This window comes from Poecile atricapillus, chromosome 1 (assembly GCF_030490865.1).
Source record: "Poecile atricapillus isolate bPoeAtr1 chromosome 1, bPoeAtr1.hap1, whole genome shotgun sequence".
In the NCBI taxonomy this organism is placed as follows: Eukaryota; Metazoa; Chordata; class Aves; order Passeriformes; family Paridae; genus Poecile; species Poecile atricapillus.
In genome coordinates this window covers 180,395,012-180,412,427 of record NC_081249.1, presented here as the reverse complement: position 1 = coordinate 180,412,427, position 17,416 = coordinate 180,395,012, and the positions used below count along the sequence as shown (strand labels likewise).

At 54.4% G+C, this 17,416-nt stretch overlaps 1 protein-coding gene across 2 annotated transcripts; it reads right to left on the bottom strand.

Annotated features, from left to right (window-relative positions):
• Window positions 1-359: 359 nt before the first annotated feature.
• MIS18BP1 (MIS18 binding protein 1) lies at window positions 360-17,237 on the bottom strand. Of its 2 annotated transcripts, none has more exons than XM_058839896.1 (16): window positions 16,362-17,237; window positions 15,124-15,249; window positions 14,356-14,867; window positions 13,497-13,573; window positions 12,810-12,940; window positions 11,805-11,895; window positions 11,408-11,571; window positions 10,576-10,739; window positions 10,020-10,128; window positions 8,469-9,327; window positions 7,490-7,659; window positions 3,068-3,216; window positions 2,396-2,544; window positions 1,612-1,696; window positions 1,035-1,077; window positions 360-882 (listed from the first exon to the last, which is right to left on the bottom strand). In XM_058839896.1, exons 1-16 carry the CDS (start codon window positions 17,194-17,196, stop codon window positions 788-790), a joined length of 3,759 nt encoding a protein of 1,252 aa, XP_058695879.1. In that variant the 5' UTR covers window positions 17,197-17,237; the 3' UTR covers window positions 360-787. The 2 variants fall into 2 exon arrangements, with proteins under 2 accessions (XP_058695879.1, XP_058695870.1); XM_058839887.1 differs by having other exon boundaries at window positions 361-882; window positions 13,497-13,576; window positions 16,362-17,236.
• Window positions 17,238-17,416: the final 179 nt, after the last annotated feature.

Here is a 17,416-nt window from a genome sequence, read left to right as displayed (position 1 = left end):
ACTGGGGACAAGGGATGGAGGGACAGGACCCAGGGAATGGCTCCCAGTGCCAGAGGGCAGGGATGGATGGGAGATTGGGAATTGGGAATTGCTGGCTGGGCTGGAATTGCCAGAGCAGCTGTGGCTGCCCCTGGATCCCTGGCAGTGCCCAAGGCCAGGCTGGACACTGGGACTGGACATTGGGACAGTGGGAGCTGTCCCTGCCATGGCAGGGATGACACTGGGTGGGATTTGAGGTCCCTGCCAACCCAAACCATCCTATGATTCCAAACCAAGAGGATGAAGCCTTGCAGGCACCATTCCAGGCTGGACAGCTCCTGGATTCTGCTGCCCCACAACAACTCTGAGTAATCTGTGAGTAAAAAAAGCTTGTCTTTGTTTATTACATTACGGAAATGTAAAAATTCAAGCCCTCCCTAGAGTAAATTAAAAAGCAATTTCAGTTCCTTCCAGACTGCACCTGAATTTATTCCACAGCCATATCCCAGAAGATATTTTAGCTTAAAATGAAACACAGCTTGGCAGCCATCGGTCTCTATGTACATTTCTCCTCCCCAGGAGAAACAGGACATGGAGAGGAGGAGCCTGGAGAAGGAAGTGCCACTTTGTACACACGGAAAAGCCAAGCACTGCTGCCAGGGTGGGAATGGGGTTAAAACACATAAAACCACGGCAGGGCAGCTTTTCCAAACTGAACTCATCATTCCAGCATTCCCTCCAAGAGGGCCAGGGACAGCAGAACCCCCGTGCTCTGAACAAGTGCTGAACAACACATCCACCAACTCCATCACATGGAAAAGTAGGAATCCTCCTGCTCCTCACTGGATGAGTTTCGAGTCTCAGCTGTGAAGAGTTTCCCCACCACCGCGGCCGCCGTCACTCCTGCAATGAACCAGGGGTCAGCAGGGGCTGTTCCAGTGGGGAATGGCAGCAGGGAAGGCTCAGAGAGCAAAAGGCTGATGGGACACAGCTCATGGTGATGGAGAAGGAAGGGAAGGAGGTGGAAATGAGGAGAAGGAGCCAGGAATACTCACTCTTGGTTCTGCAGGAAGCCGGTGTCTCCAGTGCAGCTCCAGCCTGATGGACGGAAGGAAGGAAAAGAGGTCAGGGTCCCCATTTCCCACAATTTCCATAACTGCTATCCCTCAGACACAAGCTGCTCCTGGGATCACAGGGTTTTGTGGAAAAGCCAAAGGAGCTGCAGAGCCTGGGAGAGTGGAGGAATCGACACCTAAATTCAGGGACTGGGACACAAGGTGACTTCTGGTCACTCCTGGGAGCTGGACTGGATGATCCCTGTGGGGCCCTTATGGGTACCTCAGGATATTCTATGGCTCTGTGGTTATTGTTCCTTTTCCCACTGTTCAGAAGAATTTAACAAGAACCTAAAGATCATGGAATTCCAAAGCAATTCCAAATCCTGACCAAAAGCAGTGGAGTTAATCCTGACAGTAAAGGGCTCCCTCCTCACAAAGGAACTTCTCTCCCCAGCAGCAGATACCAACCCCAGGGAGAGTTCCTGTTTTCCATGCCCTGCTCCCAGGGGGCTGTGATCCCAGGATTGTCCCTGGCTCAGGTGGAAGTGGCAGAGTGCAAGGAAAGCAGCATTACCGACTTCTTCTTGACCTTGTCCCAGGTGCCTCTGCTGCCCCGAGAGTTCTTCTGCATGTGGAACATGTGCCGGTCGTAGTCTTTCCTGGACACAGGGGAGCACAGGGCTCAGCGGGGCTGGAACGCTGCCATGGCACCCTCTGGGTACAGCCACACACCCCACACAGCCTCAGCTCCCACAGGGAATGAGCAGGGGCTCCTGATTTAGGGCAAATTTGGGAGGAAACTTCCAAAGGGGTCCCTCTAGAATGCAGATTCAAGCGGCCCCTTCCCCAACTGGTTCACGAAAGGATTTCCTTGGAGAAAAGTGGAAAACCAGGAGGAACTGCTGTTGGACAACTGAACACAGCAGCTGCCCTGGGAGCACAAGGAGGAGCTGGGCTGGGTCATGGGCTGCAAATCCCACACAAAGCCTCATTCCCTTCCCAGGGCCAGCCCATGTCCATCACACTGGCTCTGATCCCCGCTGGCTCCAGGCTCCCGGCTGGCTCCGGTCACTCGGGCACAGCTGAAGCCCTGGGAGCTGAGCCCAGCACTGAAGGCTCTGCTGAGGCTGAAGCCCAAGCCAGGGCCATTCCCAGGGCTGGAGCAGGAGCTGCTGGTGCTGCCTCTGCCGCCCACACGGAGCTGAGCAGCTCCAGCAGCACATGGAAAGCTTTCCCCAAGCAAACCAAGGCTGCAGGAGGGGCTGGAAGGGAGCTGCTGTCCCAGCACCTTCCTCAGAGCAAAAAGGGATCTTGGGGCACTGCCAAGGCTCAAAGAGCGCTGCTGGAGGAGCTCCTACCTGTTGATGGGGACCAGCATTCCTGGGCTGATGTGCTCACACTGCGGGGTTTTCACAGGGGAGAAGAGGCCTGAGGCGGGGGTGAGCGGGAACTCGGAAAGGGTGAAAGCCTCGGTGTCCTCGTCGTGGCTCCCTCGCAGCGTTGGCAGCTGCAGAGACACCCCAGAGCATCACTCACCCGAGCCTGGAGTGCCTCTCCCCCTCTCAGCAGCCCCTGCATTCCTCCCTGCCCTGGGTCCAACTTCCCCCTGGCCCTGCTGAGGCACAGCCCCAGAGCTGGACACAGCCCCATGCCCAGAACTGGACACAGCCCCAGAGCTGGACACAGCCGCAGCCCCGTACCCAGAGCTGGACATGACCCCACACCTCCACCATGCTCCAAGTGTCTGCACTCCAGACCCTGCCCAGCACTTGGCTGAGGGGTTTTGGTGCTGCCACACCCTCAGAAAGTCCCTTCTGGTTACAGTGGCAAGCTCCAAGCTGCCCAGCACTGCTCAGGACGGTTACTCAGGGGGTGCTGTCACCATTCAGAGGCTCCTCACACCCTGTCCAACCTTCTTACTGCAGCACGTGAAGGGAAGAAGCCTCTTCCCAGAGATGCCCAGGATTTCAGTGGTGGAACTGGAGCAGCCCCCAGGCACAGCCAGCAGCAGAGCAGTCCCACAGGTTTACCTGGACCCTCCTGCTCTGGAAGGGCGTCGCGGTGAAGACGTCGTCGTGGTTGTCCTTGGGCAGCTGCTCCAGGAACTCCCTCATCTGCTGCTTCCTTTTGAGGGTGCCCACCTTGGCAGTGATCACTGCCTCCTTCTTTTCTGCAGGATCTAAACAGGAATTGTCTGAGACAGCAGCTATGGGGTTAAAATTCACTGCCAGCCATCAGTGCCACAGCCCTCCTCTGGTGAAATCTCTTACAGCTTCTTTAGGATCCTGGTGAGTTCTCAGACAATTTTTGTTTTCAAGAGCAGTTTCCCCAGGCCATCCTCAGGGGGGATCACTGCAGAGCCCCCACAGCCACTGCAGGCTCACTGTGACACAGCTGTGCTCACTGTGACAGAGCTGTGCTCAGTGTGACAGAGCTGTGCTCAGTGTGACACAGCTGTGCTCACTGTGACAGAGCTGTGCTCAGTGTGATAGAGCTGTGCTCACTGTGACAGGGCTGTGCTCAGTGTGACAGGGCTGTGCTCAGTGTGACACAGCTGTGCTCAGTGTGACAGGGCTGTGCTCAGTGTGACAGGGCTGTGCTCAGTGTGACAGGGCTGTGCTCACTGTAACACAGCTGTGCTCACTGTGACAGGGCTGTGCTCAGTGTGACAGAGCTGTGCTCACTGTGACAGAGCTGTGCTCAGTGTGACAGAGCTGTGCTCACTGTGACAGAGCTGTGCTCACTGTGACAGGGCTGTGCTCACTGTGACAGAGCTGTGCTCACTGTGACAGAGCTGTGCTCAGTGTGACAGGGCTGTGCTCACTGTGACAGGGCTGTGCTCACTGTGACAGAGCTGTGCTCAGTGTGACAGGGCTGTGCTCACTGTGACAGGGCTGTGCTCAGTGTGACAGGGCTGTGCTCACTGTGACAGGGCTGTGCTCAGTGTGACAGAGCTGTGCTCAGTGTGACACAGCTGTGCTCACTGTGACAGAGCTGTGCTCAGTGTGACAGGGCTGTGCTCAGTGTGACACAGCTGTGCTCAGTGTGACAGAGCTGTGCTCACTGTGACAGGGCTGTGCTCAGTGTGACAGAGCTGTGCTCAGTGTGACACAGCTGTGCTCAGTGTGACAGGGCTGTGCTCAGTGTGACAGAGCTGTGCTCACTGTGACAGAGCTGTGCTCACTGTGACAGAGCTGTGCTCACTGTGACAGGGCTGTGCTCACTGTGACACAGCTGTGCTCACTGTGACAGGGCTGTGCTCAGTGTGACAGGGCTGTGCTCAGTGTGACAGGGCTGTGCTCAGTGTGACAGGGCGGTGCTCAGTGTGACAGAGCTGTGCTCACTGTGACAGAGCTGTGCTCAGTGTGACAGAGCTGTGCTCAGTGTGACAGGGCTGTGCTCAGTGTGACAGGGCTGTGCTCACTGTGACAGGGCTGTGCTCAGTGTGACACAGCTGTGCTCAGTGTGACAGGGCTGTGCTCACTGTGACACAGCTGTGCTCAGTGTGACACAGCTGTGCTCACTGTGACAGAGCTGTGCTCACTATGACAGGGCTGTGCTCACTGTGACAGAGCTGTGCTCACTGTGACAGAGCTGTGCTCAGTGTGACACAGCTGTGCTCAGTGTGACAGAGCTGTGCTCACTGTGACAGGGCTGTGCTCAGTGTGACAGAGCTGTGCTCAGTGTGACACAGCTGTGCTCAGTGTGACAGAGCTGTGCTCACTGTGACAGGGCTGTGCTCACTGTGACAGAGCTGTGCTCACTGTGACAGGGCTGTGCTCAGTGTGACAGAGCTGTGCTCACTGTGACAGAGCTGTGCTCAGTGTGACAGGGCTGTGCTCACTGTGACACAGCTGTGCTCACTGTGACAGAGCTGTGCTCACTGTGACAGAGCTGTGCTCAGTGTGACAGAGCTGTGCTCAGTGTGACAGGGCTGTGCTCAGTGTGACAGAGCTGTGCTCAGTGTGACAGAGCTGTGCTCAGTGTGACAGGGCTGTGCTCAGTGTGACACAGCTGTGCTCACTGTGACAGAGCTGTGCTCAGTGTGACAGGGCTGTGCTCAGTGTGACAGGGCTGTGCTCAGTGTGACAGAGCTGTGCTCACTGTGACAGAGCTGTGCTCAGTGTGACAGAGCTGTGCTCAGTGTGACACAGCTGTGCTCAGTGTGACAGAGCTGTGCCCACTGTGACAGGGCTGTGCTCACTGTGACAGAGCTGTGCTCAGTGTGACAGGGCTGTGCTCACTGTGACAGAGCTGTGCTCACTGTGACAGGGCTGTGCTCACTGTGACAGAGCTGTGCTCAGTGTGACACAGCTGTGCTCAGTGTGACACAGCTGTGCTCAGTGTGACAGAGCTGTGCTCAGTGTGACACAGCTGTGCTCAGTGTGACAGAGCTGTGCTCAGTGTGACAGGGCTGTGCTCACTGTGACAGGGCTGTGCTCACTGTGACAGAGCTGTGCTCACTGTGACACAGCTGTGCTCACTGTGACAGGGCTGTGCTCACTGTGACAGAGCTGTGCTCAGTGTGACACAGCTGTGCTCAGTGTGACAGGGCTGTGCTCACTGTGACAGAGCTGTGCTCAGTGTGACAGGGCTGTGCTCAGTGTGACAGAGCTGTGCTCAGTGTGACAGGGCTGTGCTCGCTGTGACAGAGCTGTGCTCAGTGTGACAGAGCTGGGATCACTGTGACAGGGCTGGGATCACTGTGACAGGGCTGGGATCACTGTGACAGAGCTGTGCTCAGTGTGACAGAGCTGTGCTCAGTGTGACAGAGCTGTGCTCACTGTGACAGGGCTGTGCTCACTGTGACAGGGCTGTGCTCACTGTGACAGGGCTGTGCTCAGTGTGACACAGCTGTGCTCAGTGTGACAGAGCTGTGCCCACTGTGACAGGGCTGTGCTCACTGTGACAGGGCTGTGCTCAGTGTGACACAGCTGTGCTCAGTGTGACAGAGCTGTGCTCACTGTGACAATGCCATGCTCACTGTGACACAGCTGTGCTCACTGTGATAATGCCATGCTCACTGTGACACAGCTGTGCTCACTGTGACACAGCTGTGCTCACTGTGACAATGCCATGCTCACTGTGACAATGCCATGCTCACTGTGACAGGGCTGTGCTCACTGTGACAATGCCATGCTCACTGTGACACAGCTGTGCTCACTGTGACAATGCCATGCTCACTGTGACAATGCCATGCTCACTGTGACAATGCCATGCTCACTGTGACAGAGCTGTGCTCACTGTGACAGAGCTGTGCTCACTGTGACAATGCCATGCTCACTGTGACAATGCCATGCTCACTGTGACAATGCCATGCTCACATGTTCCTTGCAGAGAGCCAAGCCACAGCTGCAGCCCCATGGCAGGAGCAGCAATGCTCAGACCAAGTCTCTGCTGCTCAGACACTTTGAGTGAATCCAGGCTGAGGGAATGCTCAGCTCAATCCATACCCATGGCAAAGCTCAATCCCCCCCAGCCCCAGAGGGAGCTGCAGTGTGGGGATGGCAAACACCAGGGAATGGGAGCGGGCTGTGCTGACTCCACTCTGCCAAAATCCCATCTGGCCAGAGCTCAGCAAGGAGCTCCTGACCTGCTGGGCCTCCAGGAACCTCTCAGGATGTCAAGAGCTCTTTGCCCTGAGGGGTCAAGGCCAGTGAAAGTCTTCCCCTCATGCCAAAAGCTGGAAAACTCTACAAAGAGCCCTTCTCATCACCTCAGTCATTCATGACATGCTCCAACCTGCACACCAAAAGGTGACCTGGGCTCACTGGCACACCCTGATCTGCTCTTGTGGATTTATCCCATGGAACCAGAATTGGTGAGGCTGGAAAAGCCCTCAGAGCCCATCAAATCCAGCCCTTCCCCAGCACTGCCCATGGACACTCCTGTGTCCATGTGCCACAAGCACAGGGCCTTAAATCCCTCCAGGGATGGGCACTGCAAACCTCCCTGGCCACTTCCAAGGCCTGAGCGCCCTTTCCATGGGGAAATTCCTGCTGCTGTCCACCCTGAGCCTCCCCTGGCCCAGCCTGAGGCCGTTCCCTCTCCTCCTGTCCCTGTTCCCTGCCAGCAGAGCCCGACCCCCCCGGCTGTCCCCTCCTGCCAGGGATTGTGCAGAGCCACAAGGGCCCCCTGAGCCTCCTTTGCTCCAGGCTCAGCCCCTTCCCAGCTCCCTCAGCAATTCTCCAGCCCCTTCCCAGCTCCCTCAGCAATTCTCCAGCCCCTTCCCAGCTCCCTCAGCAATTCTCCAGCCCCTTCCCAGCTCCCTCAGCAATTCTCCAGCCCCTTCCCAGCTCCCTCAGCAATTCTCCAGCCCCTTCCCAGCTCCCTCAGCAATTCTCCAGCCCCTTCCTAGCTCCCTTCCCTGCCCTGGACACGCTCCAGCCCCTCAGTGTCTGAATCCAAATCATTTCCCAACCCCACAACTCCCCGAAACAAGACACCGGTACCTTTCTGCTTCGATTTTCCTGATGTGTTTTTCTTGTGCTGCTGTTTGGAGCCCTTCCCCTGCTGCTCCTCCAGGTATTTCCCCTGGCACTCCTGGGCCGAGCGGGACCCCACAGCCACGGCCACGTTCTTCCAGAAGCCGCTCCTGTGCTTGGGGAAGGTCGCGATGGCCCTGCCAGGACAGCACGGGCACAGTGTCACCCGTGGGGCACAGCCCTGGGACCTGCCTGGGACGGGGCCTTGGAATGGGCTGGAGGGAATCTCTTGCTGCCCAGAGCAGCTGTGGCTGCCCCTGGATCCCTGGCAGTGCCCAAGGCCAGGCTGGACACTGGGGCTGGAGCAGCCTGGGACAGTGGGAGCTGTCCCTGCCATGGCAGGGGGGGCACTGGGTGGGATTTAAGGTTCCTCACCACAAACCCCTCTGGGATCCTGTGGTGTCTTCAGAACAGGCAAATTTATTTAAACACCTTCCACTGACAGATGTGTCCCAAGATAAATTTCCTGCTCACTTGCACAGGTCACTCAGATCTGAGTTCCTGCTCATCTAAAAGAACTAAATCCAAACATGGCCATTTTTCACTCCAAGTGCCTATTAAATATTGTTTAATTAATTGGATGATGGATTAATTAAACAGTCTTGCAGTTAAGCTCCCCTTACCAAACCTGCTCACAGAAACCTGTCATGTTTAACCTGTTACTGCAATCTGGGCAGGGAATCCTCTCTCACCTATGGCCTTCACCACATTGTACTGATGTTTCACTTGTGAAGAAAATTAATAGGGAATAATAATTCTAATTATTATTAGAGAATAAAAATAGGGAATTAAATATGGAATATTTCTAATAGGGAATTAAAACAAAAGAAAGGAAAGCAAAGGAGACCTGGGAAATCAGGAATCTGAAAATGCCCAATCCAGACCATTCAACCCCTCCTGATTTCCTGAGGGAAACTCTTCCTCTGAACACAGAAAGAGCCCTTACCTGTGAAGCTTCTTTAATTCCTTCTCAGACCAACCATCAGATTCTCTTGGAAAAAGTTCCAGATGTTTCTGTCCCTTTGGCCTCTCCTGCTCTCTCAGTTTGGCTGCTGAAGTCCTGGCCCTGGTGGAGACTGCATTGCTTGTTTCCATCTGGGATGCTCTGGCATTCCTGTCCCTTCTGTGCAGTTCCTCCTTCCCGCTGTCGGGCTCGGTGTTGGAATCCAGCAAGCCCCGGGGAGGGCTGATTCTGCCCTGTGCCCTCCTGGTCCGAGCAGGCAGGAGGGAAGCGCTGGACTCAGAGGATGTTTTCCCTTCAGGAGAGAGCTCAGCCTCCTCGCTGGACTCGGGCCCACTCAGCCTCACCAGCACTTTCTGGGAGGGCTTTCCTGTCCTTTGGCCAGAGGACTTGTCTGCACTATCCTGGGAACTTCTGGAGCCAGAGGAAGGTTTCCAGCTTCGAGATTCTGGTTTTATTACAGTTTTCTTTTTCCTCTTGATCAGCAGTGGGGTGTCCTCGCTGGACTGCTCCCCCTCATCCTCTGAGGGCTCCTGGCTGAGGACAATGCTCTCCTTTCCCGGGAGGCGCTGCCTGGCTGACCTGAGGGAGTTCCTGTAGCCCTGCTGGTACGTGCTCAGCCCTGCAGAGCCTGCTGCTCCCTGCGCCTCCGGGGCTGCCCTGCTGGCCTTGCTCTGCTCCGTGCTGTTCAAGGAATTCCCCCCGGCGCGGAGCTGGGATTTGGTTCTCGTCACCCTGGTGCCAGGCTCATCCTCCTCCTCATCCGAAGGGAAGCGCCTGCCGTCCCTGCTGCCGGCAGACCTGGAGTGCCCTCTGGAAGCCGCTCCTCTCTCGGCGCTTTTCCCTGGAAGAGGCGGTGCCAGAGCCCGTCAGGGGGTGCAGGGTGGGTCCTGCTGCGCTTGCAGCACAGGGATCTGCACCCCCTGCCAGAGCTTTACCTGCCAAACTACAAACTCAGAGCTGCTCTCAGGGGCTCTCCGAAACTCTACTGACTGAGCAGGCACATCCCCCAAGCTCTGCTCGTGCTCCAGAGAGCTTTTCTGCAGGAAACATTGCAGCTGCTTTAAGAGAGAAACTTCTGCTTTATATTGCACATTCTTCTCAGGCTACTATCACCTCCCAGATTCTACTGCAACCAAATTTTTTCATTAAAAACTCTGTTAATAGATTATATTTTTTTTTTGCCAACATTTCATTTCTTTCATCCACATTAAAAAGCAAAGCCAGGCCCCCAGGTCACTGGATTGGTGAACTCTGAAAAGTCCAAATCCCTTCATTTCAATTTCCAGAATGAAATCCCTGTGTTCCTCTTATGCAATTAACACAGTGATTTACAAACAAAGTTCTTGTTTGGAGCTGTGAAACTCCACACAAATGCTACTCTGCTGATTCTTCAAAAAAAAAGCAGCTGATCATTAAAATATTTGAATCATTTCTTTGCATTAACAGACCCAACCCTACTGCTCCAGCACCCACTCACAATCCCACTGATTCCATCAATAACTTGGAAATATTAAAAAAAAAATTAGTTTTTACCTTTACTTTGGCTTTTTGGCATTTCCTCTGTTGTCTTCATGCCTTCCTTTGGTTTATTCTTCTTGGAGATGAAACTGGTCTTTCTTTTTGATTTTTCACTACTAAGCATCTTCAAAATAAAACAATTGGCTCTAAAATTAATTTAATCTCCTTTTCTCCAGGCTGAGCCCCTTTCCCAGCTCCCTCAGCTGCTCCTGGGGCTCCAGGCCCTTCCCAGCCCTGTTCCCTTCCCTGGAAATGCTCCAACCCCTCAGAGTCTCCCTTGCAGTGAAAGGCCCAGAACTGACCCCAGGATCTGAGGTGGGACCTCACCAAATTCCTGTCTGCTACAATTATCTTTAAAAAAAACCCAGTTTTTTTTAAACAATTCCCCATTATGTCAGATTTAGAGGCCACAATTATCTGGTAATATGGACATAAGACTATTTTTTGGTGTGTTTTCTAATATTTTGATCACGTTTCCAAGATTCCCTCCCCTTCAGGTGTGTCTGCACCTGTTCTGTTCCCCTGGGCAAGTTTAATGATTCTATTTAAGCCACATTTCAGAGGATCTTACCAGGCTCAGATAATCCACCCCTCCATTTTCTATGGTGACATTCAGGTTCTGATCCACAAACTCCCTCTGCCCACACCAGAAGTTCATGGGGGGTTTGACAAGGCGCCCGCTGCGAGTGTAGACCTTGCTCAAGTCATTCCTGGAGCTGTGATCTGGTGTTACGACTGCAAGGGGAAAAAAGCCCAAACAAAGAAGAGTTTTGTCCCAAATATTGCATGGAAAATTCAGTTTTTCAGATTTCACAAGCAGAGGAACAATGCTGTGTTTAAATCAGACTACAAGGGAAATGTAAAACATACCCAAAGTTGTTCTTTTCAAAGTATTGTGATAGAAATAACAGGACTGAAGTAAGAATCTTCACAAATTATAAAATTTACTGTGGAGAATGTTTTACTTTTATTTTGTTTAGAATGTTGTAAATACTGTGAAAGTCATTTGAGGAAGGAGAATGATAAAGAAAAGCTCTCACATGGAACAGCTGCTCATTGAGACAAATGAGAGTGAAAAATAAATGGGAGTGACGAGAGGAAAATGTAAAAGCTTTTACAGTGCTAGCAAGGAGATCTGATTCCAGCAGTAACAAACTGCACAGGGGGGTTTGGGAAAGGCCCCCTGGACAAAGACCCCAGAAAAAGTCTGAGCTAAACCCCAAAGCTGTCAGTGCCCGTGGCAAGGCAGGGACTGCACTCGAAGGCTGAGCCAAACCAGGGGGCCTTTACAGCTTTACAGCCATTTCCTGGCAACACAACCAACATGATAAACCTTTCCACAGCCCACTCCAGCCACCCCCAGGTGTCTTTTGCAAAGGAAAGGATTGATAAAAAATACTCACAGATGTTCTCATCATTCCCTGGTGATACCTCATAGGTGGAGTTCCTCAGCGTGGCTTTCCTTGCTGCCCTTGCTGAGCCTCCTGCGGTTTCCAGCACATCAGTTTCCCCCATAGAGACATTCTCCTCATTTTCTTCCACACCACTATCTTGAATTCGTTCTTTCCTGATGGTTTGGAGTTTGAGACAAGAAATAGCAACCACTGAGGAAGCTGTTTGTTACCAAACAGTGAAGATGTGAAGCCCTGGAGGGCAGGAGCCCGGTGGCCCAGAGCAGCAGAGTGGCTTCATGCCCACATCTAAACCATTTCACACTCCTCTGGTGTAATATCCTTAGAAAGCAAAGTCTCCATGAACACTCAGAACACTGCAATGAAAGAGAATCTCCAAAGACATTACCTCCTCCTTCCCTCCAGAAGCTCCTTCACGTACTCCTTCCACCTCCGGGAGAAGCCGTAGGTGAATCTCTTGATGAAGCGGTAGGGGAACCCTGCGGGGAGCACAGGGGGCATCAGAGCAGCTCAGCAGGGCTGGCACTCCCTCAGGGGACACAAGAACCCCCTGCAGCCTCTTCAACCCAAACATCACAAAAACTGACCCAGACAATTCTGTCCACCACACTCCTGTCACTCTCAGGCCTAGGAAACCTCTGCAGCACTAGAGCCACTCTGCTCACAAGCCTTATGCTGCTACTTTTCCTTCTCAGAATATTAAAATAGAAACAAATGTAAGTTCTTAGCAAAGGAAGCAATAAAATTTTCAAGTCAGAGAGCTCCCTGATCAGCAGGGAGCCCAGTGCTGCAAGGGAGAAGGAAACACTGAAGCCACAGACACATCTTTGGGCCTGAAAGAGCCAACAGTGAAGGTGTGTTGGGTAAAAAATGGTGTAGCACACCTGGGGCACACCTGTGCTAGGGGAAGTAATGCTGAGGGAATGGCTGGAGCTGGAATGGGGGTGGGGGTCAGGCTGGAGATCAGGGAAGGTTCTTCCCCCAGAGGGTGGAATGAGCTCTGGAAAAGCTCCCCAGGGAATGGGCACGGCCCCGAGGCTGCCGGAGCTCCAGGAGCGTTTGGGCAGCGCTGCCAGGGATGCCCAGGCTGGGATTGTTGGGGGGTCTGGGCAGGGACAGGGGTTGGGATGATCCTGTGGGTCCCTCCAGCTCAGGATATTCCCAGATTCCAAGTATTTATCCCACCTATGCCACAGAGTATCTTTGTGTCCTCAGAGCTGCCTGTGACAAGCAGCTCATTCCCAGCAAAGGTGCCAGCGGAGCACACGGAGCAAGGAGAACAAATCCTGTATTTCCATCTGCGTGGAAATCCCATTTCCCTACATATCTCACATGCTCCAAAGCAAGCTGAAAGAGTCTGTAATTTGTAAGGCATTCAGAATCAGCAGCTCACCTTCCTTCCTCATGACAGCTGAGTCTATCTTGCCCTGCAGCAGGTAGACAGTGCCCGAGGAGGTCTTCACCTGGTTGTGGCTGACGCGCTCCGTGATGGCGCTGCTGTGCCACAGCAGCTGCTTCATGTCCCTGGCAAAAGACACAGCAGCAACCACAGGAATCACTTCCAGAAGGGATTCCAGTCTGGAATGCTGACACTCCAGCAGGGAGAGGGGGTGATCCCTGTTTTCTGAAGGACTCAGGTGCTGGCAGGATGTGCTCTGGGTTTTCCTCTCTCAGCCTGGCACTGGGGCAGGGACAAACTGAACGTGTCACTGTTGCAGGTGTCACAGGACATCAGCTGGGCTGAAGGCAGCTCAGTCCAGCAGCCCAGCTTGGACAGGGCTTGGAGCAGCCTGGGACAGTGGGAGGTGTCCCTGCCCATGACAGGGATGGGGCTGGACAGGCTCTAAGGTCCCTCCCAACCCAAACTGTCCAGAGCTATCTGATATTTCTTTCTCTGAAGCTTTCTGGTTATGGTAGCACAGCACTCTGAAATGATTTCAGCAGCAGTTCCCTGGCTGCTGGCTCTCCCCCTCCTGCCCACACAAAGGAACTTCTCTTCCTTGATAAAGCAGTTTAGGCTCTGCACCACTACCTGCTGTCCATGCTTTACCTTGCATTTAAATAACAAACTGGTTCTTACTTCCTTTTCCCTTCCACACAGATTTCCTTGTCTCCACTCAGCACTTTAATCCTCCAGCTGCTCAGGCAGATGTTTTTCTGCTGCAGAAAACAAACAAATAAATAAATAATTTAGAAGTATTTATTGCCATCCAGATGCAATAACAAAAACAGCTCTTTCAGCACCTTCTAAGCTACAAATCTGCAATACTAGAGGATATCTGACCCTTGGCTCAATCCTGAAGGTAACTTGGTTTAATTTAGGAAACACAACAAACACTCTTGGCCACGGTGAGGGAGAACAGAACAAGTCCCTTGCAATCCCAGGTTCCCCAGGGAACAAACCCAAGCCTTGGGCAGGTGTGGTTGTGCCAGGCTCCCAGGGAGCCCCAGGGATGCAGCACTGCTCTCCTAGGATTTATTCAGAAAGGGAGGAATGCTGCAGGCTGCCCGCTGCTCTCCCAGGAGAAGATTCTGCTCCAGTTAAATTGAACAGGAGTCTGGATGTTCCACAGGAAAGCCAAGCCTTTCCCCTCCCCATCAGCAGGGCACATTCCTGGATGGATTCATGCCCAGCTGGGAAAAGTCTCTCCTCCCTGGACCTGAGCAGGCAGGCAGGAGCTGGCAGGGCCATGATCACACCATGGCAGGTGCACACTAAACCAAAAGTGCTTCTTTTAGACAAAAAACCCCAAAGCCTGAACATTCATCATCTTGGAGTACGGGAAAAAAGGAACCCTTTGCATGGGAAAATTTACTGATAAAACCTCTTTTATTCTCTTCTGAGTGTTCCTTGCTTTTGACAAGAAAAAGAATAACTTTGAGCTATCAGCCCAGAGGAATTTCTCATTTTCCCTAAAGGATTTTTTATTTTCTCCCACCTCTTTGTGTGCTTTGCCAGCCGGTTCATCAGTAGGAGGTTTATCCAAAGGGACCTTGGGGTCTTCTGCCCGCTTCTGCTTCCTTGGAATGTGGACTGGAGAGGAGAGCATGATGCTACAGAACTGCTGGGAGGGCTTGTCAGGATCAGTCTCTGGTGCCTTTTCCACTGCTGGAGCAGCTGGTTTTTTACTGGGCTGCAGCTCTCTCCTGTCTTCATGAAGCTCTGCACGTTTTTCTTCTCCATTTCCCCGTCTTCCTTTTACCCAGTCCCCGTTTCCCCAAGGGGTGGAGTTCACTTGCACAGGAGTAGCCAGTACACTTTGAGATATTTCTTCATCAGCATCTGTTTCTACAGATTCCACAAGGAAAACATCCACATCATCATTCCCAGGGTCCACATCCTCTGCAGGCTCGTTCCCTGGCTGCTCAGCACAAGCAGGCTGGACAAAAGGATTCTCTGCAGTTGTGGAAGGAGAAATATTCTGCTGGGTTTGGGTTAAAGGTGGTGTAGCTGCCCATTTAAAGGAAAAAAACAAAACAAAACAAAACCCAAAGAAATTAGGGATATTTAAGCACAGGAGCAAGGCTGCCTGGGGTGAGGGGGAGCCCCCTGTGCCAGGAGGGATTTCAAGCCCTGTGGATGTGGCACTTGGGGACATGGGGCAGTGCTGGGGGAACAAGTGATGGTCTCAGGGCTTTCCCAAGCTCAGCAATCCCATGGTTCTCTGGCTGGAGGAGCTTTGTGCTCTCCAGAGCAACCCCAGTACCTTTGTGCTGCTGCTGCAGCTGGCACTTCACCCTCAGGAAGAACTTCTGGGGGCTTTCCAGCGTGGGAGGCTCTGCAGGGAGCACTGCCAGGGGCTCCATCCTGGGAGCCTGGTGCCAAACTGGCTCTGCAAAATAACCAGACAAAAAAAAAACCCAAAACCATCTTTCAATCTGGGGAAAAAAAACATTTTCATTGGGAGTAAGCAATATGAATTTTTTTATATGTGTTTTATTTAAAAAACCTCCCGAGAATCCCAGAAAGGTTTGGGTGAGAAGGGACCTTAAATCCCATCCCAGCCCTGCCATGGCAGGGACAGCTCCCACTGTCCCAGGCTGCTCCAGCCCCAGTGTCCAGCCTGGCCTTGGGCACTGCCAGGGATCCAGGGGCAGCCACAGCAAATCTGGGAATCCCAGCCCAGCCCCTCCCCACCCTCCCAGACAGGAATTTATTCCTAATATCACATCTAAACTCCTATTTTGTCAAATCAACAGCTCCCACGAACATTTCTTCCCAAGCTTCTTTAGCACCAGACCCTGGTGGAGACCCCAGGATTCTCTCCTGGAGCACAGGGATCCCTGCAGGTGCAGGGAAGGGGGATCAGGGACAGCACCACTGCAGGAACAGATTGTACAAATCCTGCATGAGGAATGCTGGAAGGGAACTGAATTCCTGAAAATTGAGGGTTCCAGGTGTCACCCCCACAGGGCTGGTGCCAGTGTTTTTTACACCCACCAAGGTGCTCTGGCTGCTGTTTCCAGATCCTGAAAGAGCCATGAGTGGGACCAAGAGGGAAAACGTTCACACCTGAGACAGTTCTCCAAGAGAAGCTGTGGAACAATCATTGCTTCCAAATTATGCCCAGGCTCTGGACTGATGGGTGCTGGTGAAGGGGCTTTGTCCTCTCCATGGGTCTTCCAAGCAAGAAGGATTAAGGCAACTGGCTGCAGCTGAGAGCTCTTTCCCTATCAACAGGTGACTCCACAGTGTTCCAAAATAACCGCTTGGGAAAAGGAACTATTAATAACTCCTGTCATTTGGGACTGTGGACAGTTGCAAACAAAGAACTAAAAGGCTTAGGAGAATGTGTGAAAATCAGGGACGTCACTTACTGCAGTACAAGACGCCTGAAAGTTCCATGAACTAAACTCAGATTTGCATCCCAGTGTTTTTTATCCCAGCTATTCTGAAGGCAAACAAACCATTCTCACAGAGTCACCGAAGGTCCGCGGAACTCACCTGGTCTCGGCTGGGCGCTGCCCCCCGTCCAGGCCGGGCCGGGCCAGTGCTGCCCGACCGCGGGGCTCAGGATCACATCGGTGCCGACCCTGCGCCGCTGCTCCGCCCGCGCCTTCATCCGCTGGAAGATCTTGGCCGGTGACTCCTGCCCGGGCGGCCCCGGGGCGCGGCGCTTCTGCGGCCGCTCGGCGATGGGCCCGGGCCGGGTGTCGGGGCCAGCCCGGAGGATCGGGCATTGCTCGCCGATGGGCCCGGGCCGGGTGTCGGGGCCAGCCCTGAGGATCGGGCATTGCTCGCCGATGGGCCCGGGCCGGGTGTCGGGGCCAGCCCGGAGGATCGGGCATTGCTCGCCGATGGGCCCGGGCCGGGTGTCGGGGCCAGCCCGGAGGATCGGGCATTGCTCACCGATGGGCCCGGGCCGGGTGTCGGGGCCAGCCCGGCGGTTCGGCCCCGCGAGCTGCGGGCCCGGCACACGGCTCCCCGCAGCCGCGACGGTGCCCTGGCCCCGCAGGAGCTGCTTCAGCGGGGTAAGCGTCCCCGCAGGGATGCTGCTGAGGGACACCGAGCGGAGCGGCGGCTGTCCCGCGGCAAGGCGGCGGCTGGGGGTCGTGATGATGTCGCAGGCTCCCCCGCAGCAGCCGCGGGCGGGTCCCGGTCCCCTCATGGCTGCGGATCGGCCCCGCCGCTCCGGCGGCGCTCCCGGGCCGGCCCCGCTCCCCTCACGGCGCCCCGCGCGCAGATTCGAGCGCGGCCCCCGCGCGCGCCGATTGGCGGAAGAGAGCGCAACTGCGGGACGAGACCACCGCGCGCGGGTGCGGGGGGTGTCAAGAAACATAGCCGTTGCCGGGCGGCGTTGTGGCAGACGGCAGCAGGCCGCAGCTACGCCCGAGCTCCCCTCTTCTCGGCGTAGTGGTTCGGCCCGCCCGTGGGCGGGAACCGCGGCCGTTGGCGCTGAGGCGGGAGGGGCTGAGGCGGGACCGGGGCGGGGCCGGGGCGGGGCTGAGGCGGGGCCGGGGCGGGGGGAGGAGAGACCGGGGCGGGGCTGAGGCGGGACC

What these genes read in the sequence shown, in the direction of transcription:
- MIS18BP1 (XM_058839887.1), bottom strand. Translation starts at nt 17,196, where the DNA reads ATGTTTCTTGACACCCCCCGCACCCGCGCGCGGTGGTCTCGTCCCGCA. An exon ending in GCTGCAGCAGCAGCACAAAG is followed by an intron (nt 14,868 to 15,123) that starts GTACTGGGGTTG and finishes TTAAATGGGCAG; the next exon opens with CTACACCACCTTTAACCCAA. An exon ending in ATGCTGGTCCCCATCAACAG is followed by an intron (nt 1,697 to 2,395) that starts GTAGGAGCTCCT and finishes CCCTGTGTCCAG; the next exon opens with GAAAGACTACGACCGGCACA.